The sequence below is a fragment of the Oculina patagonica genome, chromosome 7 (assembly GCF_052425735.1).
Source record: "Oculina patagonica isolate OP01 chromosome 7, crgOcupat, whole genome shotgun sequence".
NCBI classification, from domain to species: domain Eukaryota; kingdom Metazoa; phylum Cnidaria; class Anthozoa; order Scleractinia; family Oculinidae; genus Oculina; species Oculina patagonica.
In genome coordinates, this window is record NC_135764.1 from 13,293,208 (window position 1) to 13,320,961 (window position 27,754).

The 27,754-nt window shown below is 38.3% G+C and overlaps 3 protein-coding genes and 1 pseudogene across 5 annotated transcripts in view; 2 read left to right on the plus strand and 2 right to left on the minus strand.

Moving 5' to 3' along the window:
* The window catches only part of LOC144661263 (uncharacterized), a 174,214-nt gene that overhangs the window by 104,845 nt on the left and 41,615 nt on the right, over positions 1 to 27,754 (minus strand). The gene's annotated exons all lie outside the window — the stretch shown is intronic.
* The window catches only part of LOC144661268 (uncharacterized), a 69,171-nt gene that overhangs the window by 26,541 nt on the left and 14,876 nt on the right, over positions 1 to 27,754 (plus strand). The window lies entirely within an intron of this gene.
* On the minus strand, positions 7 to 15,388 carry LOC144661244 (uncharacterized). Its single transcript, XM_078521943.1, has 19 exons — positions 15,141 to 15,388; positions 14,430 to 14,453; positions 14,108 to 14,308; positions 13,078 to 13,272; positions 11,698 to 11,855; positions 11,422 to 11,571; positions 10,617 to 10,758; positions 8,656 to 8,786; positions 8,252 to 8,431; positions 7,606 to 7,750; positions 6,675 to 6,832; positions 6,212 to 6,358; positions 5,182 to 5,323; positions 4,448 to 4,510; positions 3,966 to 4,075; positions 3,762 to 3,832; positions 3,188 to 3,345; positions 2,605 to 2,655; positions 7 to 2,061 (listed from the first exon to the last, which is right to left on the minus strand). Exons 1-19 carry the CDS (start codon positions 15,310 to 15,312, stop codon positions 1,829 to 1,831), a joined length of 2,631 nt encoding a protein of 876 aa, XP_078378069.1. The 5' UTR covers positions 15,313 to 15,388; the 3' UTR covers positions 7 to 1,828.
* On the plus strand, positions 18,112 to 27,529 carry LOC144660911 (translin-like; annotated as a pseudogene). Its single transcript, XR_013572176.1, has 6 exons — positions 18,112 to 18,234; positions 22,929 to 23,023; positions 23,942 to 24,041; positions 24,479 to 24,594; positions 25,183 to 25,265; positions 25,780 to 27,529. The product of XR_013572176.1 is annotated as a translin-like (transcript).

Below are 27,754 nucleotides of genomic sequence, written 5' to 3' on the forward strand. Positions count from 1 at the left end.
AACATCAAAAAAGACATTGTTTTAATCAAATCTCTATTTTGTTTTTGTCAAAAATGCTAGAAACTTTTCATTAAAGAGCATAAATTGAGCCTCTCTTATTAAGCAGAGACATGCATTGGAGACAAACTAGTCCCTGGACCAAAGCGTTTTTAATCAAGACTTTCCGCCATCTTGAATTTCAACACTAAGAAGACACTGGGAACTAGGATTTAAAGACTTATCATATGGGACTATATAATAGCCTTCCCTCAATGCTTTCATTATATTTGATAAAATTTAGCAATAAAAATGTTATATTAATAAGTAAATACATTTCACATGCCATTTAAATTTAACTCTAAGAGATAATACATTTAGAAAGTAAACGATCTTTGATCTATTTTTAAATTCCAATTTATAACCTATAGCTAAATATTTAGCACTTTTATTAATTTTAATCCTTTCCTTCCGTTCTTTCTGCTTTTTCTTCTTAAAAAATTCTTATTTGAGATGCTTTAAGCATGCATGCCTTACATAAGCAACAGCATGCTGCGAAAAAATTCATAAGCGTTTCCTAAATAAAAACGTTATACAATGTGCACAGAAAAACGTTTGCATAACATTAAGAGAATACAGAAGTTATACCAGATTTTTCTTGTACCACATTTGTACCAGAATATACGAGTTAAGAAATGTTTTGTTATTAAAACGCCCAGATCTTAATAGGTGTTGAAATTTTGGCTGGAAACGGAAACGTGACGCATAAGTACTAGAAAATAAGTATTCTGCAGTTACAATTGCTACATGAGAATCGTCTAGTATAGTTTTTACAAGAAGCGAATTTCGAACAATAAGGCGAACAAAAGTCATCGTGGCTCCACCGACCACACTAAAACTGAATTTTATACTTTGGACATTTGATCACCCTACATTATGTACTTACGAAAAGTCTTAAACTCTACAGCTGTACTTTTAGGAGCATCGAATGGTCTTTTGCAAGCATGCGAACACAGCGTTTTTTCCCGCGAGCACAAGCATTGAAAAAAATTAGCCTTGCGAGCAACGAGCACTTTTCAAAAAACTACTCCACTAAAAACCGAGCATGTGAGCACTGTTAAAATTTGCGAGCACCAGCAAAATGAGCACCCACTAAACATTTGAGAGCATTTCGAGCAGGAGCCCTATTTTACGGGCAACGCAAAATTTTGAGGGACCATTCATGACCCCTACTTTTGCGTTAGCTAGACAGCAGTGATATTAATATTCAATCTTATTTTAAAAACGACATACTTTGTTGTAGCAAAATCTGCTTTTACCTTATATGTCTCTATTGCATCTATAGTGGTGGACTATTGACACTAAGTGTTATATATTTTGTATGACTTATGAACAATATTTTAAGTATAAAATATGGGCAAAGTGGTTGTTTTAACCTAGTCTATTACTTCAACATTTTCTGATGTCTTTATATAAAAGGGTTATTTAAAACAATCAATAGCGAAGCGCGCGAGGTTTAAGAATAGAATGCAAATTAATATAACCCCCACAAGGCTCAGAAAACATCAGAGTATTCTGAGAGAAAAAGAATGATCTGAAGATGTTTTAGTAACACCGGATATTTTAGAAAAATCGTCCGCCATTTCGGTTTGTTTGTCTGAGACTTTGTCTGAGTCGTGGCGTCACTCGCGCGCTTCGCTATTCTTTCTCCGATATACTCTTTGTTTTTATAAAATCCTACGAAATCTCTTTCATCGTGTTTTTTTTTCTTCTTTTAAACGTTTGAATTACTACACCTTATCCCCACTAAGCTTCGATACCACCCCAGTCCTCCCCCCTTCGTTTGAAACCCCTATGTTCCCTTCTCTGTACCGCTAGAAGCTACCGCACCACCCTCACTATGCAACTCTTGCTTCGTGGACGAGAAATATATTGGGTTATCAAACTGCTCATGCTCAAACAGATGTTTTCCCTTTCTTTTCCTGTAGAACCACCAGCCGACGGCTCCAACAACGAATCCAAACAACAGCAGGACTGCTATGGCAATGCCTGCCTTGGCTCCTCTGGACAAACCACTTGATTTACCTAAAATCACAAGCAAAGCAAAGCCATTTAGTACAGCTTTGGACAAGCCAAAATACTTCTTGTCAGGAAGGAGTCAGCGTGGCCTAATAATTTAGGACGCTGGTGCTATTTGCAAATCCAGAGGTCCCGGGTTTATGTTTTCGGATGTCCTGCGCCTCGTACTGAAAGTCAACATGGTCCGACTCCCGCTAGCTGGGTTTTTTAACCATGTTATGTATTACATAAACACTGAGTTATTCAAGTAGATGTAGCACATCACACTGTTTCAAAACCCTCGTCGCAACGTTTTCTTTCTTTTTTTTTTTTTTTTAAAAAATCAAGCTTGTCAGCTTCAAGTAGGGGGCACGGTGATAATTGTGCTGTTTTCGTTGGGAAATTCCACTTTAAAGCGCCTCTTTCCATCAACGAAGTATCCAAGACTTTTCGATTATCCAATCAGAAAAGAGCACGACAGCTTCAACATTAGTCGTATCACGTTACTTAGCAACATCTTCGCTGAAAACCGCATTGAACTGTGACCTGTTAACATTTGTGTCAACTTACCGCCAGTTCTTGCCGCGGCCGTCCCTTGATTACCGGTGTTTCCATTCCACACTTAAAAGGATGAAAACACAAGATTATAAACACGTTCTCGCGATAACGATAAGAAAAAAGCTTACTGTAGTATTCGATAAATGCATCGTCTCCCTTAACTCTGTAGACATTTTACAGTGTTGCTAGCCTGTTGCCACTAGACAAAGCACTGTGGTTTTCTTTTGACATCTTTTTGACAAAATTTCTTGTGGTTTTCTTTTGCTTTACGGCCTACTGTAAAACGGAACTCATCAGAGATGTGTCAGAGAGCTAAGAAAACTTATTCAAACAGTTCCCATCAGCAAAAGTATAACATGAACAAGGAAGGCATCTTGCCCCCGCTACTAGTAACAGTAATTATAATTGTTTTATTCCTTTGAAAACCCAAATCCATCTTTTTTAAAGGTTTTCCAGCATTCTCCTTTGCGGAATGTGAAATCTCTTTCCTTTTTTAGGAATTAGTAAACATTTTATTTTAACAGGTGAAAGGCTCATAGTGAGCATCCGTTCAGCTTTGAATTCGGGATGCAACAGAACGAAAAAGCCTACGCACCAACTTTTGTGACATTCAAAGAGCCCGGATCAACCGCCAACCCTCCCAGGCTTCCAGTCTTTACAGCAACTACAAGATTGTTCGTGACATTGTCACCAAGATCATCTGCTATGTCACGAGAAAACGTCAAATTGAAGATGGCTACAACGCTGCCGCGTCTAAGGAAAAAGACAGAAAAAACTTGTTACTTGTCACATCTTGCAAGGCAATAGACCTGGGAAAATCCTTTCAGGATAAAACGCGCAAAAAGGCAGTAATTGAATGAAAGGCGACTGTATTCGCAGGCTAGTAATTGCGTAACTTATTGGTTTAGACTAAAGCGTTTAGCTCCAAACAGCATTAAACACAATTACACCTTGGCTTTATTGTAAGGAGAAGAAATTCGTTAATAGATGGCTGGATTTACAAAATATGTTATACCGGGGCTGCAATGTTTCGTGTTGTGTTTGGCCAAGACAATACGTGGTAATCTAAAGAGTTTAAGGTTTCTTAACTTAATGGTTACAGCAGGGAAATTATTTTATTTCTCAGGCTAAAGCAAAAGCTAAAAAAAACCCGCATGCAATCATCATACCTAAATGCTGTTACTGTGACGTTCGAAAATGCCAGTGACGCCTCATCGACGCCAGAATATAAATCAGTTATCTAATCAAAAGAAAAAATGTGCAAGCTATAAGTATCATTTAACAATTTATTACCAATGCAACCACTGTTATTCACAAAGCTTCGCTGCATGATAAAAATAGAGATGATAAAATAGATAAAGGAGAATTCGTACCGATTTTTCCAGTTTGCCTGCAAGACTCTTGAACGCCGCACTGGCAGGTTTTTTTAGGTCGTCAGTCCATTCCTGTTTAGAGAGCTTCACGGAGCCTTTATACGTTACATCTGCAAAGAAACAATGTGGCTTGTTAAATTCCCAATGGCGATTCGTGTATTACTTCTCCATTTCCATTTAGCAAAGAATCTTACTGGGCGCAAGGAAAGAAGTTTTCCGAACAAGGTCGACACTTCAGCGAATTCCCTCAAAAAGACATTGCAAGAAAAAAGAAAACAACAATGAAAAATGAAATGTCCACTGTGGAACACGTTGAAAAAAGTCTTTAAAAGGTCACCTTTAATATAGTCCAGTGGAAGAGAAATAGCACGAGGGGGGGGGGGGGGGATGTGTTGCAAACAAATTCGGGTGGGGGTGGGACAGGCAAATGAGACCGAGGATCTACAAACGGGTTTCTAAATAGAAAATACAAAGTGGGTTACCTTTTGGCGGTGCTGGACTTTCTGATGGAGAAATTGTGGTCGGTATAGCTGTTGGTCGCACATCTGGAGATTAACGAATAAAACTATGTTAGTGTTACATGTAACCTTGACCAGCAGAGTATTCTACTGCTCATTCGTCATGGACAACTCATCTTGATTGACAGCAATCTAAATATTAACCAAATATTAATTAAAATATTAATCGTTATGCTTGTGTAATTGGACAGTACGCGTCATTTTGCGGGCGCTGTTGTGTATTTGTTGAGTAGACTGTTGTGTTCTTTCTCAAATGTTGTCATAGTTTTGATTAATTGGTAACAGGACTTCGTTTTGTCCAATTCTGTCTGTAATCATACTCGTAATTAAACAAATCGGAATCCTGCTACGCGGTCGTCCGATTTTGTTAATCACTCGTATAATTACAGACCGAATTGGACTCTACTCAGTCCAATTACCGTTATTTATAAGCCAGACGAAGGCCAAAGGGGTAGAAATAGTTGTCATTGACTTTAAAAACAAAATGCTTCATTAGGTTTGGGAGACATTGTAAAGTCCCGTACACCAATAAACCCAATGTGAGCTTTTTTAGCGATAACAATTTACAACTGAGAACTGCTTTGCAAACTCAATAAATTTCTTTTCTGCTCCACTCTATAATTCGAATCGCAATGCGTACATTTTAACAAGGAAACGCATTGCTACATGTAACTGATGGCATTCCAGACCATACTCACTAGTTTTACAGCCATACAATTCCAAACGTAAACACGGTCGAACGTTCCAGGTAACTGGCACAATTTTAAAATAGCGCCCTCGTACGCCAGAGGTAAATGTGATCTTCACCACTGAAGAGCTATCTGCGTTTGCTAAAAATACCTGAAAAGAAATTACACAGCAGAAATCTTTACTCTGAAGTAATATTCCTTAAGTTAGCCCATGATAACTTCTATTGCGCTTCAAAAGGAATTTTCAATTTAAGTTTACCACGCGTGTAATAAGCGGCACGAGTTCTGTAACTTGTTACAATTATCCTGCAGGAAGTATGTCAGTTTTCATAAGGGGGCATTATACCTGAATTTGGATAAAATTTAAAAGTGGTTTAAAGAAGGGCACTATTTCCTGGTTATCAGGAGACTGTCTGGTATCCGTCCACACAATTTGTAACTAAAAAATTCTAACTTAAAAATCACATTAAATCTCCAATATTCATTTTTTCTTACATTTTACTAACCCTTTGAAAAAAAAAACACTATCTTCTTCCAACATCCCCAAAATCAAACTACCTTCAGATATCACTCACTCAACCTTTTCATCCCGTCGGGGACATAAGGCCGCAAAAATACTTCGCCACCCAACCAAACTGTCGTGATAGAGCTTTGGCTTGTGCTTCAATTCGCCCCATAGTAGCAAATGCCTTCAAGTATAATACCTTCTTAAAGGGACATGGTCAGCGTCATGTTTTGAAAAAAGTCCACCTCAACCCGAAATCAAAAATACGCGTAGAGAACCTTCCGAAATCTGCTTCAACCTTCTCGGTGTATTTTTTTCTCTAATTTTTCTTATTTAGTGAAACACTGAGAAGATTGCAGCAGATTTCCGAAGTTTCGTTTTAAAAAAATTCAATCATGGACTATTTTCAAAACGTAAAAACTAGTGTCCACGTCAGCGCGGTAAGAACGCTGACCATGTCCCTTTAAATACTATAAGTATCTATTTGAAAAAGTCTGACTCAAGCAGAATTTTACTAAATTACAAATCACCCACCTTAGCTTTGTCATTTTGTTTAAACGGTCTCCATGGACTGCCTGCACCATCTTTTGTGCGAACAGTAAAGCTTTTTATATACCCTATGCCATCTTTTGCTCCTTGTATAGCAATGCTACGGATTTTTAAGGTTCTTCCAAGATCAACCTTGAGAAAAGAAAGAAACAAACGAAACGAGACGTGACGTGATAAGAACAAGCACAATGAAACAACAACGACAAAGGTGGTCTTTTATTATACGAGCCTAATGAAAGCATGAGTAATGAAGTATTTATGTAGGCCATAGTTCCAACACTGCTTAATTTTCTCCCTATTGAATGAGTACCTTATTTTAGTAGCCCCAATGTATTTACATTATTTGGGAAGTGAAATGTGGTGAGCTGATAAAGACTCGCGTTTAGTAGCAAAAGCCTTCAGGAATTACACATTTCCTTTTTCCCTACATATCCAGCTAATAACCTACCACAAAGGACGGCTCCTTATCACCATCAGCTGCACACCACCCAGTACTTCCATTCAAACGGCCTTGACTGGCCAAGTGAGCCTGGTTTAAGGATGAACTCGCTGATAGGGCTGAATCCTCAATGACGCCTTGTCTAAGGCCAAGGGCAGAGTTACATCCTGGGAATAAGAACAACATAACAGCGGTGTAAGGACCTCTTTACAATATTCCGAGATCAAAAGATGGCGCATGTTTCGCGCGAGATCAAAACAAGGTGGTGCATGTTTCGCGCGAAATCAAAACAAGATGGCGCATGTTTCGCGCGAGATCAAAACAAGGTGGCGCATGTTTCGCGCGAGATCAAAACAAGGTGGTGCATGTTTCGCGCGAGATCAAAACAAGGTGGTGCATGTTTCGCGCGAAATCAAAACAAGATGAAACATGTTTCGCGCGAGATCAAAACAAGATGGCGCATGTTTCGCGCGAAATCAAAACAAGATGGCGCATGTTTCACGCAAACATGTTACTGTGCCCAGGCATTTTAACGAGCACAAAGCTGCTACTTTGGTCCTAACAGTAAATGCTATTACGTTTTTAAGCTCTGAATTTCATGGGTTTCATGAGATGCAATTCTTTCTCAGAACGAAATTCGTTTTGTGTCTACATGATTGATACCAGAATGAAATGCCATTCCAGAACGACAATTTTATTCCGGAATGAAAATTGGAATGAACTCATTCCGGAATGACTTCACTTTCGTTAGGGTATCATGTAAACACTGAGATACAGAGAAATATATGGGGATGAAATGAACTCGTTCCGGAACAGGCCCTAACACAGATTTTCTTAATAAAACTACAAACCTGAGCTGGGAAACTAAAGCCAAAACCAACCACCAAACGAAACCTGTGAAATTTTTAAGTTTCTTTGTTTAATTGTTAAGGACACTCACCGTTTTGGCAGCCAAACAGTTCAAGACGCAAACAAGCCCCGGCCGCTGACCAGGACTGCGGCATCACGCGTAAAGTTAGGGTTATAATTGGTTCCGCCAAAAGATGCGATACTGAATTAACAGCGTCTTGGTTGCCACGGAAACTCTGCAATAAGGAAAATACTCTTTGAAACAGAATACTCCACTAAAGCAATACGTCATGGCACATAGATTAAAAAATGATAGTATGAATTCGCCCAATTTTGAAACTTTGTCAAATCTGATTTCTTTTAATCCAAGCAAGACGGATTCACAGAACAAATGAATAATTCAAAGCAAGAACCCGGTGATAAAACCCTCGAAGCAAGGACGACAACCAACAAAAAACTCAACCCACATATGGGAATCAAACCCGGGCCACATTGGTGGGAAGCGAGCGCTTTCACCACTGCGCTATTCCTGCTCCCCTCTCAAATGGTAATGGTAGCACAAAGTCTGCTGGTATGCATTTGTCGCACAGCGCATATACCTCATTTGTTGTAATTTGGAAGTTTGTTTAAAAACACTATCCTAAATTTAAATTCAACCACGATACAGTTTCAAAGAGGAAACTCGATCGTTGTGTTTAACATAATTAATTTAAGTGGTACAAGGCAGTAAGCCTGACCCTAGTTCTGCCTCCTTCCTTGTAGTCGGACCACATCGTGTTGTCAGCGACGTCCGTGAACGACAGACGGTAGACTTTGACATATCCTGATCCCTTGCCCCCTCCCCATGTGGTTATTTTGGTAATTTTTCTTTCCACGTCGGGAAATGAAATCTGCAGCCAGGGCTTCTTATCAGAAGTCTGTTGAGAAAAATTTACAGCTGTTATCAACATGTATTTTCTCTTTATATATAGTGTTAATACATTGCACATCTGTCAGATAAGGAGAATATAAAAAAGCTGGGGGTTGTAATCAGTATCAAAGTAATGGCTACCCATGAGTTACAGCTGGCTAATACGGCTGATTTTTTTTAATAAAGTAAAGCAGGCCATTAATGATTTGCTTTGGGAACAAATCCTGTTACCTTTGAACACCATCCTACACTGCTAGATGGCCGAGCGTTGGTAGCCTTATGCGAGTTGTCAGTGAATGAAGAGGCTGAAAGTGAACTGTCCTTGAGAGCGCCTGACTGCATTCCAAGAGGCGTTTGACAAGCTGAAAAGACAAATTCATGAAAAGTGTGAACGTGTGAGCTAAAAAATGGTACTTAAAAATAAGAAAACAAAAACTAAACTAAACTAAAACTAACACTAAACTAAACTAAACTAAACTAAAACTAACACTAAACTAAACTAAAACTAACACTAAACTAAACTAAACTAAAACTAACACTAAACTAAACTAAACTAAACTAAACTAAAACTAACACTAAACTAAACTAAACTAAACTTAGCTAAGCTAAGCTAAACAAAACTAAAGCTAAACTGAACTAAGCTGAACTGAACTATACTAAACTGAACTGAACTGAACTGAACTAAACTTAACTAAACTAAATTAAACTAAACTAAACTAAACTAAACTAAAATAAACTAAACAAAACTAAACTAAACTAAACTAAACTAAACTAAACTTAACTAAAACTAAACTAAACTAAAACTAACACTAAACTAAACTAAACTAAAACTAACACTAACACTAAACTAAACTAAACTAAAACTAACACTAAACTAAACTAAACTAAACTAAACTAAACTAAAACTAACACTAAACTAAACTAAACTAAACTTAGCTAAGCTAAGCTAAACAAAACTAAAGCTAAACTGAACTAAGCTGAACTGAACTGAACTGAACTATACTAAACTGAACTGAACTGAACTAAACTTAACTAAACTAAATTAAACTAAACTAAACTAAACTAAACTAAACTAAACTAAACTAAACTAAACTAAACTAAACTAAACTAAACTAAACTAAACTAAAACTAAACTAAACTAAAACTAAACTCAACTAAACTGAACAAAACTAAACTAAACTAAACTAAGCTAAACAAAACTAAAACCAAAACTAAACTAAACTAAATTAAACTAAACTGAACTAAACTAAACTAAACTAAATTAAACTAAACTAAACTAAACTAAACTAAACTAAATTAAACTAAACTATGAACTAAACTAAACTAAACTAAACTAAGCTAAACAAAGCTAAAACTAAAACTAAAACTAAACTAAACTAAACTGAACTAAACTAAAACTAAACTAAACTAAACTAAACTAAACTAAACTAAACTAAACTAAACTAAACTAAACTAAATTAAACTAAACTAAACTAAACTAAACTAAACTTAACTAAACTAAACTAAATTTAACTAAACTGAACTAAACTAAACTAAACTAAATTAAACTAAACTGAACTAAACTAAACTAAACTAAACTGAACTGAACTAAACTAAACTAAACTAAACTAAACAAAACTAAACTAGACTAAACAAAACTAAACTTAACTAAAACTAAACTAAACTAAAACTAAACTAAACTAAACTGAACTAAACTAAACAAAATTAAACTAAACTAAACTAAACTAAACTAAACTTAACTAAAACTAAACTTAACTAAAACTTAACTAAACTAAACTAAACTAAACTAAACAAAACTAAACTTAACTAAAATTAAACTGAACTAAATTAAACTAAACTAAACTAAGCTAAACAAAACTAAAACTAAAACTAAAACTAAAACTAAAACTAAAACTAAAACTAAAACTAAAACTAAACTAAACTGAACTGAACTGAACTGAACTAAACTAAACTAAAACTAACAGTAAACTAAACTAAACTAAATTAAACTAAAGCTAAGCTAAACTAAACTAAAACTAAAACTAAAACTACGGTAAAACTAAAAATAAAACTTAAACTAAAAACTAAAACTAAAACTAAAACTAAACTAAACTAAACTAGTCTATTACAGGGAGTATGAATCCGTTATTTTTCTCTTGTGCAAGATCTTCTTGTTATCAGTTATTTAATTTTAACATCTGATTTTCTCATACCAAATGGGCAGCCATAAAATTCCAGCCGCATACAGAGAGAGCCAGTCCAGGAGCCTGGGACTATCCTGATCAAGCGGGTATCCACTGCTGGTTGAACAGATAATGTGACAACTGAATTGGCGTCACGGTTTGCAACAAATACCTACAATGAAAGAAGGATTTGAAGACAAACTAGTCAGACACACATTAGGCTATTTTCAAACTACGCTCCACTGGTCACAAACGAAAGAATTAAGCCCAGGTTCATAGGAACAATTTCAATCTTCTTTCGTTTTATTCCCCTCAACCTCGCCTTTACTCCTTTGCCTGGGACGTAGTTATTGGAGGGATGGAGGGAATTGTTATGAAAATTGGCAAACTTCAAAGAAGCTAACAAAGATTTATGTTGGAAGGTCCACGACCGTACACAATCTTTCGTTTTGCGCTCGTACACTTTGCATGAATTACATAATCGAAACGATTCTAGTTGTTCAGACAAATAGAGAGCTATTGTGTTTTGTGTGCTGTCAAGAGCAAAAAGAGCGAACAAAAACATAGAACAAAGAGATTTGTCAAGCTTTCAAACATCGTGCAGTTGAATCCCGATAACTCGAACCTTCAGTAACTTGAACTCCCGCAAACTCGAACCCTTTTCGATTCCCCTTCAGATCATTTTCTTACTAATTTTACCTTCAATAACTCGAGCTCCCAAAATCTAGAACCTTTTTCGATTCCCCTTGAAGGTTCGAGTTATCGGGATTCGACTGTATTTGGGTAAGCGTTTCAATTACTACTGGAAAATTAGTTGGCTATCGCCCCCTCTTACCCAGTCTTTTCCGTTCTTCTGGTAAGTGTTAAAATTAACACCATCGTCACTGGTCTGTACTGTAAACGTCTTTGCAAAGCTGGAAACTCCATTCAAATTGAAGCCTTGTGTGGCGATTTTGGTGAGACGGGTCTCTGTCAGTAGATCGACCTGGAAAAAAAATTCACAAAAATAGCGACAAAACTGTCATTCACTTTCATCCTTGACATGGTAAGCCCTTCACACTTCATAGAGCTATCAAAAGAGATACAATAAGATATCTATGTAATGTCTTACTTGAATGTACTGTGCAGATTGTCCATTACTCGTGCACCAAGCCGAGAGGGAGTTAAGTCGAGCCATTGCTGGACCATAAGAAGGAGCAAGACTGGAACTAGCCGTGAGCTGACTGTTATTAATGGCACCACTAGCCATACCAAGAGCCGCAGAACATTCTATGAAAAAATGAATAAAGGGGTCATTATCCTGTCTCCAAGATACCATAACTGTGTTTAAAGATGATCCCATGTAAAGGATTTCACTTGACAGAGGCGTTTTGAAAATGCGCAATAAATGAAAAAAAATTGTATGAAATGTTCCGGCAATATGGTAATTCGAACACTTATCCCTCACTCAACCTTGCCATGATTTCCTTTGTGTTCGTGCCATTAACCCTAAAGAATTTTTATACATCAAAATTGGCCTATTACACTAACACGAGTGCTTACTACCAGTTATTCCATGAAACATTCTTTTTTTCATAAAACAGGTATCCAGTAAAACAAATCAGTTAAATTAAAAACTTGTGGTGGTGTCTTAAACGTTCAATAAAATTTAGTTAAATGACATTTAACATAGTTAAACATTTACCATAGTTAACGACCAGGATCTAGCTGCAGGTTTTGCAGTAAGGCGTTGTAGTGGCGTAGCGTTTTGTAGCGTGTGTGGTGTTATAGCGTGTGTGGCGTTATAGAGTGTGTGGGGTTATAGTGTGTGGCGTTATAGCATTGTATTTAGCTATAGATTGCGTTTTCAGCGTTTGGTAGGCTGTTCTTCACAGCGGTAAAACGCAAAAGTTCACGTCACATCCGGTCTTCGCCGCCTCGAACTTTTGACTCGAAAGAAATAGTACGGTGAAAGAACAGTTCAAGCTGGGACACTCAGTGAAGATGAAATATCAAATTTCCAATCCATAAGCGGCGTATAAACCTTAACTTTCTAGGGACGGCGTTAACTTTTGGCTTTTAAGCAAAAGTTTACGGAAAATTTAAGACTTTGTATGGAAAATTTTGGCGGCAATTACACACGAACTGCGCACGTGCGCTGCGTTTGACTGCTGTGTGGGGCTGTTCTGTGCCTGAGGACGCCCTCTGGGTCAGCGATATTCCGTTCAAGCGTTTGCGTGTGCCAGCGCACGCGTTTTCGTTGTGCCTTTGTTGTGCTTGACCTTCACCTTTTAGCGTAGCTAGTTTGTGGCGTAGTGGAGTTTTCTCAAGTTTAGCGTGTGTTTTCCTCGTCATCCCCTGGGCTCCCTACCTCCATTTTGCGACTTGAGGCGTTAAACTGTATTTAAATTGATTGACCGAATCCGATTGCTTCGAGTGGAAAAGTCACAAAACAACTCAAATAAATACTCTGATTCTCCCTCAACAATTATTTTTTTAGGAAAACACACACCTAATGGCTGCTTGCAGATATACCCCCGTTTATCACCACATGGCTGGTCATTCCATCCACGGCTTGGTGGCCACATTTCAATGCAGTTCTCCAGACCAGTTTTGTCGTTGGGTTCACCGGGAAGCCAATTTAAATATGTCACAGGACTACCATCACTCCAACTGAATCCTCTTTCTAATGCTCGGTCATTTAAACCTGATCAACAATCAAAAGATAAAAGTAAAAGCTAAAATCAGGTCAATTGTTATTTCCTGAACTGCATATATACATGATACTTCTTGAAAGACGACGTTTTGCACTAAATGTCAGGCATACTCGGAAAATATTCAGAGTGCTCCCAATAGAAGTCGGACATATTACCTTCCAATGAGTACTTCGGATAATCTACACCTAAGCTGTAGGACACTCATGGTGGCTAGGCCATCAAAAAAGGTTGATGTGGTAAACATTCTTTATACCGTTACTGCTAACTAATCAACTATTAATTTGAGTTCACACTATAGCGGGTTAGCAAACTGGCTGGTTAACGGGAGGGCGAAGGACAGCCCACAAACGAACCATCGCAAAAGTAAGTTCTGCACTAATATAAATACACATAATTTGTCTTTATGTTGATTGGCCTTCATGGCCTTGTTTGGAGGCAAAGATTCTTTTGAACTATGCAGATGCGATCGAGGCCACGAAGGCCAATTAACATGAAGACAAAAAAATAATGTATTTTCCGCCATATAAGAAAAAGGTGTTTTCCAAGACCTTTCATTGACCAAAACATAATTTTACTGACCACAATGTGACTGAAAAAAAAAAACCCCGACATTCTAACTCGTGAGTGATTCCTCAATTACCACAGCTGTATTACTAATGGTCCAATTCTATCTGACTGATGGAGGAACTTTATAGTGACTTTCTCTGTTCTTTCAAAGTCATTTATGAACAAATCTGCAAACTATTAGAAATATGTGAATGCGCAATAGATCGTAAATTGAAGGAAATATGTCAATAGGCTAAAGGCGTTTTCAAGATTACGCACCAATCCAGATGTTGCCAGCTGATTTTCGTTGGTAGTGGAAGGTGATGAAGTCTTGTTCCTGTTGTGATGTAATGCTCACCAGGTTACCGCCCTGGTTTTGGCACTTGTACCTCGCTGCTGTCCAGGGCTGAAGGTCCGTGTCTTGAAACAGGTAACAATTCTTATCAAACTTCTCCCAGCCAGTCGGGCAACTACCAAGCACTGAAACGACAGAAAAAACAACATCAAAGATCAAACTTTCTTCTAAGCAACTTAATAAAACCGACGTCTTTCGACAACAAATGCAAGTCCACTATCTATTTCAAGAATATTATATACTTACACGGTGGGGAGACATGTGGCTCGCCTGTAAAAGGAAAATACAACACGGCATTACTAAGAGTTGACCTAACTCTAAGGCTCAGATCACACTGGGTCAGTTTATGAACTTGGGTCTACATGTACATAACACTGAATGTCAAAATCTGGACAATTGTCTCTACGCACTTAGTGTTGTAAAGAACTGAAAACCTTTTTGGGACCGTCTGAGTTGGTTCACAGACGACAGCAGTCCTTTTAGCATGCACAATTCAACGTGTTTTGTGTAACAACTAAATGCAGTAAAGCAACATTCCAGCCTTAAAAATGCTCATATCGTTTGCCTGGTCCTCTAAATAGCCCATTTCTTTGCTGAGTTGCCTTTTGCTTCTCTTTCAACCGAGTCGTCCTTTGCATAATAATGAACGTACAGGTGAAACTTAGTTGGTAGAGCAACGCACCAGTATCGCGGAGGTCATGGGTTCAAATCCCGTTGTAGCCTTGAATTTTTTTAGGCTCAAAAAAGCAACTGCTTAAATTACTTGAACACTGCGAGGATCACTTCATTCATTTCATCATTAATCTGAAGTTCACATATATTCACTATGTCAGGTGAAAACTAACTTTCACACAGATAGTTTCGCTAATCGCACAAAGACTCGTTCTGTCACTGATTCACATAAAAGCTATATACGAAAAAAGCCTGAGCTTAGAAAAAAAATTCCATAAAGCCTACCTTGCCTTATTCTGCAAACAAATCCATTTCTGTCTGAGCAAGCCACATCAAACCAGCCTCCAGCGTTAGAAACTGAATTGTTAGCGACGACACATGTTTTCTGGGTGCGCAGAGCATCGGGCTGGTTGGTAGCCCAGTTTGTGTACAGTTTGATAGAATTGTCACTCCACATGAACTCATGAGAGTTAGCTTCACGCGAGAGACCTAACCACAAGCCTCCTCGGAAATTCTTCAAATTAAGAACAACAAATGCTGTGGGGAGAAATATAAAAAAGACAAAAAAAAAAGTCAAAATAGAATTCATCCTTGCTTTAGAGAATGGCCTTATGCAGAGAGTGGAACACAACCCACGGACTTTCTGTTAAGCACGTGTTAACTGGTATTTCAAGTGAATGTCACTACCAAAGTAACACAATATATATATTTTTTACTATGTACACATCTAACACTATTTTCCCTCTTCTGCAGATAAAATTGCTTCTCTGGAAACGTTGCTTTTATTCCATATAATCCTACCAAATCTCAAGCAATTTGGTAGATTTGTCTGCACGTTCTTTATCCAAATTGACAACTAATTGAAGTAGCAAATTATCAACTTGCTGCTGAAGTCCTTCACATTCTTCTCTTTTAGTTGTTGTTATGATTTGGCTTGGGATTTACCTGCAGTGTTCGTCTCGACGTAAAAACACCAACGTGCATTTAACGTCTCCTGCTCCATATTTTTTTTAGTTTCAGATCTCTGTTCTCTTGAGAATTACCCCTCCATTCACCTTTCGTTAAGAGTTTTTTGAACTTGCCATTCTGTTCAGATTTGTTTTTTGCCATTTCAAAATGAAAGCAAATATTAAATACGCCTTGCGTGCGGTATATATATTTTGGCTGGTAGGACATTGGCAGAGAGACATTCTGGCTGCCTTTAATTTAATCTATATAAAAAATAAAGTATGCAAGAATGTAATGAAGATGAATTTTTCAACAATGACACGAGCATGGGACAAAGAAAAATTCTGAGTCCCCGACGGGAATCGAACCCATGGCCTCCCAGATACCGGTTGGGCGCTGTACCCAACTGAGCTACGAGAGACTCGTGGTAAGCTGGACCATTTCTAGGTTGATATGTATGTAAAGTATGTGACATTCTCTACCCATCTTTATTATACATTATGTCACCATAGTGACTAAACCTACCTCTAGCTTATATCTCTATCGGCTTTCCTATGAGATGGGAGATGAGAAGCCCTTACTGGGGTAGACGACCCTGGGGCAACTTATATGGTAGCGTTTTTCCCATTAAGTTTTTTTACCTTGTTAAAAGGAACTATGAACACTTAACAAATCTCCACCACTAGGGAATTCAATATGGAACTCACAACTAGGGAACTCTGTACTACGGAACTCTTAATGAAAGTCAAAAGGGAACTCAATAGGGAACTGAAAAGGGAACTTACTTCGAAACTTACAAGGGCACTCACTAGAAAACTCAGCAGGGAACTCAGTATAGTAGAGGAACTCAATAGCCAAAGCCGAGATTAACTAAATGCATCAAAACACATCGACCTTTTGTGTACCCGAAGATCGTTTTCACACGGGTTTAACGGAAATTAAATATCTCGTTCGCGTTTCAAGAAATCTAAAAACGCTCTCATTATCTCACATATAATCTACGTTTAACGGTATTCTGTAAATTTTTGGGGATATAATGAGAGAAGATAGTTTTTTTGCAAAGAATTACTAAAATTTAGAGAAATTAGAAATATTTGAGATTTATTGTGTTTTCAAAATTCAATTTTCTTGGCTAAAATTTGGTAAACGGTAAATGTGAATTTGAGTGAAGTTTTAGGAGGTTTAAAGAAAGAAAAGGAGAAAGAAAATTGTTTTTGTAATATCATAGGTGACAAATTATTCCTTATTTTTGGCGCGAAATTTTAACGTTAATTTATAATTTCACATGTGAAATTATAAAATTGCCATGGCAACATAGTTAGCGGCAAGATGGCGTCCGAAATAAAAGATGTTTTAAAAGATGTTTTTTTACACGGGCGCCGTTTTCAGTTCATTCAAGACGAAACGCTCAAAAATCCGCTCGATGCCATTTAGGTAATTGGCTTAAGTCTTGAAGTCGTTTTGACGTTTTGAAATATAAAATATCATCAAAAGTTTTATTACATGGCCAAGGCTAGCTGGCTAAGATGAAATTCAAGCGAAAATGTACAAAGTTTAAGCTTTAAAACATCTTTTGTTACGGACGCCATCTTGCCGCTTACTACGTTTCCATGGCAATTTTATAATTTCACAACCATTTGATTACCAATTCAAACACCACCAGACAGTTGACCCTCACGCAATAGCACTCCAGGTTGTCAGGGGACTGCTTGGTGTCCGTCTACCAATTTTAAACTTCATATTCTAATTCTAAAATCACATTGAATCTTCAATATTTCTAATTTCTCTAATCTGTACTTATCCTTTGAGAAAAACTATCTCCTCCCAAAAAATCACCCACAAATTCACAAAACACCGTAAAATATAGATTTGTAAATGAAGAGAGTTTTTGGATTGCTTGAAACGCTATAAAAACTTAATATAGTTCGTAGGCGCAGAATGAGACCTACGGGCCTCAAGACTCAGTGCAGTAAATTATCGGGAAGGGGCAGGGTGTAAAGTGATACACATCGGGGGGGGGGGGGGGGGCAATGTCTTAATTTTCGCCTTTTCGATGGAAAAAAGGGGGTGATAATTTTTCACGAAATAGACGTTTATTTTTTCTTGTTGTGTAAAATGTATGGGAAATAAAACAGAGGTTATTGCATACTTACGTTAACTTTCATTAGTCCTGTCCATTTTCTGCCTCCCTAGACCCCTGTCAAGCTTTGAAAATCGTTCCGGAGAAGAGCCTGGCGACGAGAATGCGCGCATACCACCGCGCAGCATTTTAGATAGCACACCGCTGCACAATCGTACACTCAACAACATGGCGGCCGAAGTGAAAGATAAGACAGATAACAGCGACGTTACGGAAACAGAGAAAAAACCGCTTATCTCTTTGTTTTCTTCCTTTCAGGATTATTTATCAAATGATCAGGAAATAAGAGAGGTAGGTTTTATGAGTTCTCACCGCTTGTTCGTTCCTGTAATTATACATTCGTAAATCCACGTGGACTGTGTTGCACGCGCCACTGGCGCCTTGCAGCTGCTGCAGGTCTCTGCAGACTGTCCCGCTGCAGGCCCAGGCAAAATATATTAATCTTTTAACCAAAACTTGACCTTCTAGGCAAGTAACAAAATCAGCACTTCGGGGTATCAAATTTGTACTAAGAGGTGGGAATCCTTTATTGGGGTCTTGTTCCCCCCCCCCCCCACCTCCCACCTCCCTGGACATGGGGGCTGGGGAAGGGGGCGAATTTTTTTTCCTTGTGAATTGTAATATCCATAGTGAACTGTGAACCATGAGTTTCCAAGACATTCTGTAAATTGTTATTATTATTTAATTTTTTGTGAAGCATGATTTACCAAATGAATGTGGATCATGTGTACTTACGGCACCCCCGATCGAGTGTCGATCGACACTAGCGATCGACCATCGATCGACACTATCAATTGACACTCGATCGACCCACGATCGGCACTCGATCGACACTCAATCAACATATCGGTCGACCCGCGATCGACACACGATTGACAGCCTTTCAATTTCCTTTGACACTCTATCGAGTGACGATCGATACTAGCGATGACTACACGTTCGATGTCGGTCGACGTGTCGATCGGTACCTTACGGTCGGCTGTCGGTAGCGTGTCGGCCGTCTGTCGGTAGCGTGTCGGTCGTCTGTCAGTGATATATCGTTGGTATGTCGGTGATCTCAGTATTCCTCCTCAAAAGGCGGTATGTCGATCGATTGTCGATCGTGGGTTGATCGACAGTCGATGGAGGTGTGACCGTCGAACATTCTCGAGGGTTAAAACCTTCACCGATGTGAAGGTTTTAAAAAAATCCCCTTTTAACACCCAGAGGATGACATGAGGTAAAGTGATTGTATTGGAATTTCTCTGTCGGCTTATAGTGTGTCTTGATGTCAAGGATATATTCTGTGTTAAATCTATCTCCTTACAAACAACTGTGTCCAGGAAAGTTAAAAATAAGTTTATTCGTTCTATAATATTTCAGCAGTAAATTTAATTGTGGGGTGGAGTTTGTTGGCTTCAGTTAATAAATTGACAAATGTTCTCCCCAAAGGGAGAACACATCATCAATGTATCGATTCCATTTTCTTGTATTGACATTGCTTTGGCGAATAAGTCTTGTTATAATGTCTGCTATAAAGATGCTGGCAAATGCCATTTTTGTACCAATGGTAGTTCCATGAGTTTGTAGATAGTTCTTGCCATTAAATTGGAGAGAATTTTCCTTTAAGATAAAACCAAGCATTTTCGTTATGAAGTGAGTTTGGATAGGAGGATTGTTATTGTGGAACGTTTCGTATGCTTGGTATACTATTTCCATCCCTCTTCATGTGGTATATTATATCAGCTGGTTACATCCATAGATACTAGAATTCTAATCTACTGTATATTTTTTTTACCTGCAAAGTTGATAAAGTTGGTATTATCCTCGATGTACGTAGTTGAGCAATTACTTACTTACTTACTGCCCTATACGCCATCGGCGCTAAGGGCAGTAAGTAACGCGTAACGCGCCCTTTATAGGGGTTGAACCCAGGCGCGCGAAGAGAGAGTCCAGGATAACTTGCATGAGCATGCTCAGAACGAACCAATCAGAAGCGAGGAGTGTGGCGTTACTTGCTTGGGACGCGCGCTAGGTTAAAACTGGCTCGCTCAAATGACGAATTCAACTATGCGACCGAGCCCACGAATAAATGCAAGAAAAAAACTGTGCTCAATTGCATCCAAAACCAATTCAATAGACAGCTACAAAATACTAGGAATAGTTGACGGATAGCGATTTTTGTTTTGGCCGTTAGCTTTTCGCAGACACTGACTGCAAAGCTAGGCTTTTTAAAGTTATTCCGGTGATCCTGCTTTAGTACACAGTCGCGTAGTTGAACTCGTCATCTGTGTGCGCGCGTTTTCAAAAGGGCTGCCAAATATGGTTTTTCCCCCAATTTTGGGGAAAAACTGGCGCATGCGCATGCAAGTTATCCTGGACTCTCTCTTCGCGCACCTGGGTTCAGCCCCTATTAAAGGCGCACGGAAGAGAGAGTTCAGGGACTGGACTACGGTAGGTCTCGCCTTATCTTTTTTCTTGCAGTTTCAAGCCGTCGCTTGTGGAAGCGTGTGAGGGCGTTCACGAACACCTGTTTGGCTTTAATTTTAATGTCCGCAATTTCCTACTGCATTTTGAAAGAATTATTAAACATTGAGACACTGAGACGTTTTCATCGATAGATTGCGTCAGTTGTCGAGACGAATCCTCTGCTTCATACTTCCGGTTACTTAAGGGTTCTCAGGAAAATTCAGCTGCCAAAAAGTTAACATTTGCTGAATCAAATTCAAATAATGCTCAGTCAAAAGCGGGGGCAAAAGTTAGGGACTGGTCAAAAAGTACAGGGATGGGGGAGCAGAAGGGGGGTGGAGTTTTTGAGTCCTCGAAAAGGGGTGGGTTATGCAATTTTTAACTATGCGAATGTGTAAGGTTTTCGTCGGGACCAACGAAACTGTCCGTCATACCGGGATGTCCGTATTAAGCGGGTGTCCGTAAAGCGGGGTTCCACTGTACTTTATTCCGTTAACAAGTACATTTTTCGCGTGCGAGTTGAAACTGATCAAAAAAATCTAAAAGTGAAAATGATGTTGTAAAAACTTAAAAGAAGTTAAATTTTCGAAAAGTCTCTGTTGCTTTCGTCAGATTTTTTTTTAAATCAGCCTGAGTTTCAAATTGTTTTAATAAAATGATTAGTGTGATCGCCAGAATAACATCAACTAGACTTCGATTGAGTTTGATTAGTTTTTCGTTATGTTTGGTTCGATTGATTACGCGGGGGGTACTCTATGTCTTGTACGTTGTAAGTATTTTTTTTTTTAAACAGCAGCAATTTTCATTTCAACGTTGTTCATCAGTTATTCTATTTCCGAGCCCAAAAAATTCACCCTTAAAAGAGCAACGCGAGCGCGATTGTTTCTAAGATTTTGCGATTGTTCTCTAGGTTTTTGTATGTGCGCACGGAAGAAAATTTAGTGGAGAACAATAAAGACAATAGGTCTGATAGTTGCCCCTTGGAAATTTGATGTTCTTAAAACTAAAATATTATCCCTCGAAGCTTCGCTTCTCGGGCTAGAGTGTCTGCAGATAACCTGAAATCGTGCCCTACCTCCCTACTACTGATTCGTAAAAGAAAAAAGAATGCCTGATCGCAGGTTAGGTCAGGTTAGTCTACAGACAAAAAAAAAACTATTTAATGCATTTAGTGGGTTTCTTGTCTGGTCATGTTTATAAGCCCTCCCGGATATAAGCCCCTCCGCTTATAAGCCCACCCAAAACTCCTTGTATAAGCGCAGGGCTTACAACCGGAATTTTACGGTATGAGCTTTTCGACTGCGTGGCGACCGCTATGACGATGTATGGATATCGATCAACACTCGACCGTGTGTCAGCAGAGCGTCGATAGAGTATCGACCGAGTGTCGACCAACTAGGAGGATACTATCGCCCGACACATGAGTCGGTCGACACTGGACCGACTATCGCCCGTTGTTGGTCGAGTGTCGATCTAGTATCGGTCGACATGTAGATCGAGTGTCGATCGACATTTCGATCGCGGATCGATCGCGTGTCTATCGAGGTGTCGGTCGCTAGTGTCGATCGACACTCGACCGGGGGTGCCGTAAGTACACATGATCCATGAATGTTATTATTTTCGAGATTTGTGAAAGGGCCGTTTTATTTTCCATGAAAAATCCATCGTCCATTACCCCATCCCCCTTAGTACTACATCCATTGCACGTAAAACTTTTTCTCTTTAAGTTATTCCTAAGTTCCCCAATCTGTCCCACAATCTGTCAAAAATAAAGAAAGAAACCTGCTTGACTTACAGATTTATTTGGCTACAAGCCGTGTGATTTTTTTACCAAATGATACTGAGAACTGATCAAAACTTGACAAAATTAGGGGTTCGGCTTGTAGCCAAGTATTTCCGCCAAAAACATCCGATAGCAGTACAAAAGAGTTGAATTTGAAGGCTATAGGCGGCTAGCCATGTGATCATCAACAAACGAAAATAAATTGAAAAATTGTGAGTGTGACAAATCGGTAAAAAACTGCAGATGGAATGAAGCAAATACAAGGGAAAGAGGTATCAGTCATGTCACACTGTTTTTCATCTTTTTGAATCAAGAAGAAACACTAATTGCTTGGGTGCATTTGCGCTACGAAGCCCGAGAGCAGCAACCATAAATGATGCAACTCCCATGGAAAAATAATTACTTTCAAAGGCAAATGAAGTGAGTTTTTTGGGGTTATCACTACATAATATTAGACACTTGTTATTTTGAAAAATGCGAAGGTTGGCACTTTATGGAATTACCATGAAGTTGCTTGAAGAGCTTTCGATTTTTTTAATGCGCCTTATTTTTTCACCTGTGATCAGGTAAATTTTGCTCTGTTGAAAATCTTACCTACATCCCTGGAAAAGGAAGTTAGATTTGATACTAATGAAAGGAAAAAGATAAAACATGAAAAATCATTTGAAGAAAATGTGTGCAATTAAGTTTGTCTTGACAGAGACTAACAGGGCTTTACATGTAAATACTGATGCATGTGTGGTAAATTTTTCAGGGAATCAAGACAGTCATTCGATCGTGACTTGGAACAATCTGCAAGAGAAGTCCTGGCTGTTTTACAAGCAGTACATCAATCGTCAAGTCCTGAAGGTACATGAAAGTCTCTTCTCAGTGTTTGGATATCCCGATTAAACACTGTCCTTTGTGTTTGATGCATTACATTAAATTCTCCTTCCTGATAACCAAACATAATTCCTTGCAATGTTAAATATTTGTGAGAACTTAACAGTACATCAACTGAAGATGATCTCCTCTTCAGGGCATCTAATAGGGTGCGGAAAAAAATAAAAATTATATGGAAATTTTCAGGAAGATTATGTGGAGGAATGTGTTGATTATGCAGAGAAAATACTGGATTATGCGAAAATTTTAAAAATTCATTAAAAATGATAATACGCAATGTTGTGATTACCCATAACTGACCTCAACTTGCATCTTTTTGCATAATTCATCAAAAATCGCATCAATTAAATTTGTACAAATTCGCTCGGTTAGAGAAAAGAAAAAAGAAATACACGCTTTAAATAAGTTTTAAAACAATTTAAACATTGTTTTTTTTAAGGTGCTTTACCTGTCAAAAACCTTGGAAACCCTCTGATATGTAGTTTCCAAGCAAACAACACTACCTAGTACTTCGAGCAGGCATCTTCTTTTTTCAGTTTCCACTAAGCCATAAAAACATTCACACAAATAAATTTGCATTCTGTCTTTGTTTTCTTGTTTTGTAGTGACATTTACAAGGCTGAATTCAGAATCTTTAAATCCTTCTATGAAGTCAAAAACATTGTTCGACACTGCATGTTAACACTTGCGCCTTAAATGACACAATCGGTGGAACCTTGCCCCGTTTAAATACATAATTATATGGATTATGATGTCACCAAAAGTTAACTTCAAAGCTCTAGTAATTTAGAACTTGACAGACAATCTCTTCAGCACTGATGTTTGCCTATGTATTTTGTATGTAAGGAGAAGGAAGTTTTTGATCATGATCACTCTGGCTTTCAGCTGTGAAGAAGATTTGTGCTAAAAGCAGACAAATGCTCACTGTTGTCAAGTCACAGTATGCAAATCTTGTGGAGAAAATACCAGCTGGTCAATATTACAGGTCAGTAAGTACATTACCGGGTATATTTTTTCCTTGAGCATCACAGGGCTCCAGATTATCGAATGTGTTTCAATTTGGCCAAAACTCGATGTGCGTTTCTTGCCCTTGCCCCTTCAATTGTTAACAAATAATTTGGTGGAGAAAGGCACTCTGAGAGTAAAAGTATTTTGCCCAAGAACACAACAGAACAACACCAGCCAGGGTTTGGACTTGATCTTGAATCCAAGGTGGTGTTTGGACAACCTGTCAAAATACTGGCTCGGGGGGAGGGGGGATCGCAATGGACTAACATCTCAACAAGAGGTGTAGAGATCCTTTTAGTTACATGTAGTTGCCTCATGCTACAGAAATGAGACTTACAGTGTAAGGACTCAGAAGTCCTCTGACACTGATAAGCCAGCTGTGTGTTTTAAATTCTTATGTTTTTTTTATTGTAGATTTTGTGACCACTGGCGCTTTGTGAGTCAACGGTTTGCCTTTCTTGGAGCATTTATTGTGTTCCTGGAAAGTGATCGACTCATTCCTAGACCAGAGCTGGCAGAAATGCTTGGAGGTAAATTGGCTAAAAGCTAACAGTAAGATGTGCATATTGTCAGATGCAATTGAATAGCATTTCCTTTGCAAACATGAAAACCTTACAAATTTTACCCTTGGTGGGGTACTCAGATTTATAGTGAGGGGGAGGCATTCCATCCAGCTACCGTATTTTCTGTTGAAAAAAAAAAGCAAAAAAAAAAGGGAGTACGGTACATTCAAACCTTTTTTAAGCACTCAACCTTAGGAAATAGCAAACTGAGCATTTAATAGAAAAAAATGTAGCATTGCAAGTATTGAACTAGAATGCACCAGAAGAATTGCATATTTCCATCTCAATTTATATTTTTTTAAAAAAACAGTAATTGCATACAGTGTATTTGCATCAATTTATATTTTTAAGAAAATAATAAACAAAAAATCAAGTCATTGCATGTTCAAGGAAGTGCATGTAGGTAACCAAAGAAAAATATATACGAAGGCTGACCAGTTTGCTTTTCTTCCCTTTGTTCACCCACTTGTTCACATTTCTCCACAAACAGGGAACCTACAGAACAAGCTACAGTAAGCTGACTCTTGATGTTTTATCAACATTTCTCTATTGCAGTCCAAGTAGAGCGGTCATCTGATGGTTTCCATATTGACTTGGATGATTTTTTAACTGGACTTCTTCTTCTTGCAAATGAACTGGTAAGTTGCTTGAATCATGATACCTGATACTGCAACTAGGAGCTTTTAATTAGCAAACCACAATGGAAATGACAAAGAAAAGGTCATCAAACAGAATTAATTGCTAAATTAATGAACTGAACAATGGCTCTACCAGTTCTGATTAGCTTAGAGAACCCCATTGGCCAAGAACCATGACAGCTACTTTTTCCGGCCTGGACGTTATCAGAATAGTGCATTATGATATCTTCTATCGTATTTTTTATATATTTTTGGGGGGAGGGAGGGAGGGATGGACTGACAAACGGACAAATGGAGGGACAGACTGATGGGCGGACAAATGGACAAAGACCTTTACTCATAAATAATAAAAATCTGACACTTTACTGATAAATTACAATAAATATTAGTACAGTAGTAAATGCTGATTAGTATTCTCAGAGATATTGAGAGCATAGTAAAACTACTACAATCCACATTTATTGAATTTCCAACCAAATCTTACTGTATATGTTTGACTGTTTTTTTTTTTCAGTCACGGTTTGCAGTGAACAGTGTAACCTCAGCAGATTACGGCCGACCTTACAAAATAGCTGCATTTGTGGCTGAGCTAGACGCTGGCTTCAGACTGTTAAATCTTAAAAATGACTCTCTCAGAAAGAAGTTTGATGGCCTCAAATATGACCTCAAGAAAATTGAAGAAGTGGTTTACGATCTGACCATCAGAGGACTGAAACCAGCTGTGGAAGAGGCCAGTTAAAAGAGACAAACCAAAGCCTGTGGGGGTGAGGGAGAGGAGGGCCTGGATGAATGTGGCTCTGTGGACTGAAATGTCCCTGCGAGATGTTGACATGACCACAAACACAGCAAACTTGCCACATAATATCTCTCAATGTGCTGTTGTATTACTGCTCCCGCTGATAAAAATGTCTGCTTGCAAGAGACTAGCTACTGCAATCTTTCATCCAAATCAGTCTGACTATTTTATACGTGGTTATTGCAGTGCAACCAAAAACACTGGACATGGTTAATAGCCCATATATAATTATCTTTACATAGTGGCTGTCTTCTCTTAATCAGGCAGAATATTGACAATGTACATTGACCAAATGATTGGGAACGAATTTCCCATGTTAGTTGACTAAAATAAAAAAACATGTGTTTCCTTCATTCTTTGTTGTGTCCGCAAGCATAAAACCAAAGCCATATCTGTTCATTAGCTGTAAGTAAGAATTTATTTTGTCATGGATTCCACAAATTAACCTGTTTGTTACACTGGAGTTCATCTTGTTGGGGCTTGCAAGATTTACTTGGTTCTTGACAATTTATTGAAATTTCATTAGTTTGTGTTGGAACAGTTACCTAGTAAGACGTGACATTTTTATGTAGTGATCACTCCAGCTGTTATTTTATTGGATAATAAAAATTGGCTTTTGGAATTCTTTCCTTCGATTTGTCTTAAAAAGTACTTTCTCACTGGAAAACAATAGCTTAAAGTTGTACAGGGAGTGTCACGGCAGCTGGGTATGTCATCAGTCTTGGAAAATTACCGTATGCTTCATACCATGAGAGGCATTGATTATAATTATGGCTCACTGATGTCATATGTAACAATTGCATGTCATGTAAGTAAACACCAATTCACTGTACAGTATCATGTGGACATGATTTGTCCTCCTTATCAAGAGGACAAGTTCAGGTGAGGCACTGTAATGTATGCCCAGTTTTCTGTCCTGTGAACCCTAGAGGAACAATTCAACATGTTTTGGAATGTTCGTTCCTACATTTCAGCGCCTTTGTGAATAAACTATTTGGACTTCACATGCACACTGGTTTTGAGTATGAAAAGAGGAAACAAAAGTGGCAGGGGAAAGTTTTTGTGCATTGATTGAAATGCTCTGCTGGGACACGTCTCTTCCAAAGTATTTAGTTGATGTTAAATGTGCTCCCCCATCCTACCCCTACCCCCTTACCAAAGCCTGATTAATTCACAGGTCGTCATACCAACACAGATAAACATTCCCTTGAGAAAACACCACTGAAACATGCAATAAAATCGGCAGCAACTTACTTTTATAGCATTTTATTAGTACAAAAATAAGCAGTAATTACAGAAAGCTACAAGTAAAATTATTTAGAGCAGTTTTCAGTTGAGTACTGAGGGGGTACTCCGGCTTGTTGTAAATGACGGGGATGATCGAATGGAGGCAAAAGTCAGGACCCAAAAGAATCCCTAAGTCTTCTGACATTACCCAAAAAAATCCCTGGACCAGAAATAACCCCCCCCCCCCAAAAAAAAAAAAAAAAAAAAAAATCCCTTGTCAAATTGCCCCCAAATTGCCAGGAGGGGCAATAACATATTTCAAAGGGAATCATTAAAAAATTGAACTCTCGTGTTTGTTTATGCAACATACCATAGATACACCAAGGACGCGCCAAAGAACTTTAGTTCGTTTTTAATACCAAAAGAAATCCCCTATTTAAATCAAGTCACCCAAAAAAAATACTTG

Coding starts and splice junctions, on each gene's coding strand:
- LOC144661244 (XM_078521943.1), bottom strand. CDS start 15,312: ATGTGGAGTGACAATTCTATCAAACTGTACACAAACTGGGCTACCAAC. Junction 14,309..14,429: donor GCCACATGTCTCCCCACCGT/GTAAGTATATAA, acceptor CTGTCGTTTCAG/TGCTTGGTAGTTGCCCGACT. Junction 11,856..13,077: donor TATCTGCAAGCAGCCATTAG/GTGTGTGTTTTC, acceptor ATTTTTTCATAG/AATGTTCTGCGGCTCTTGGT.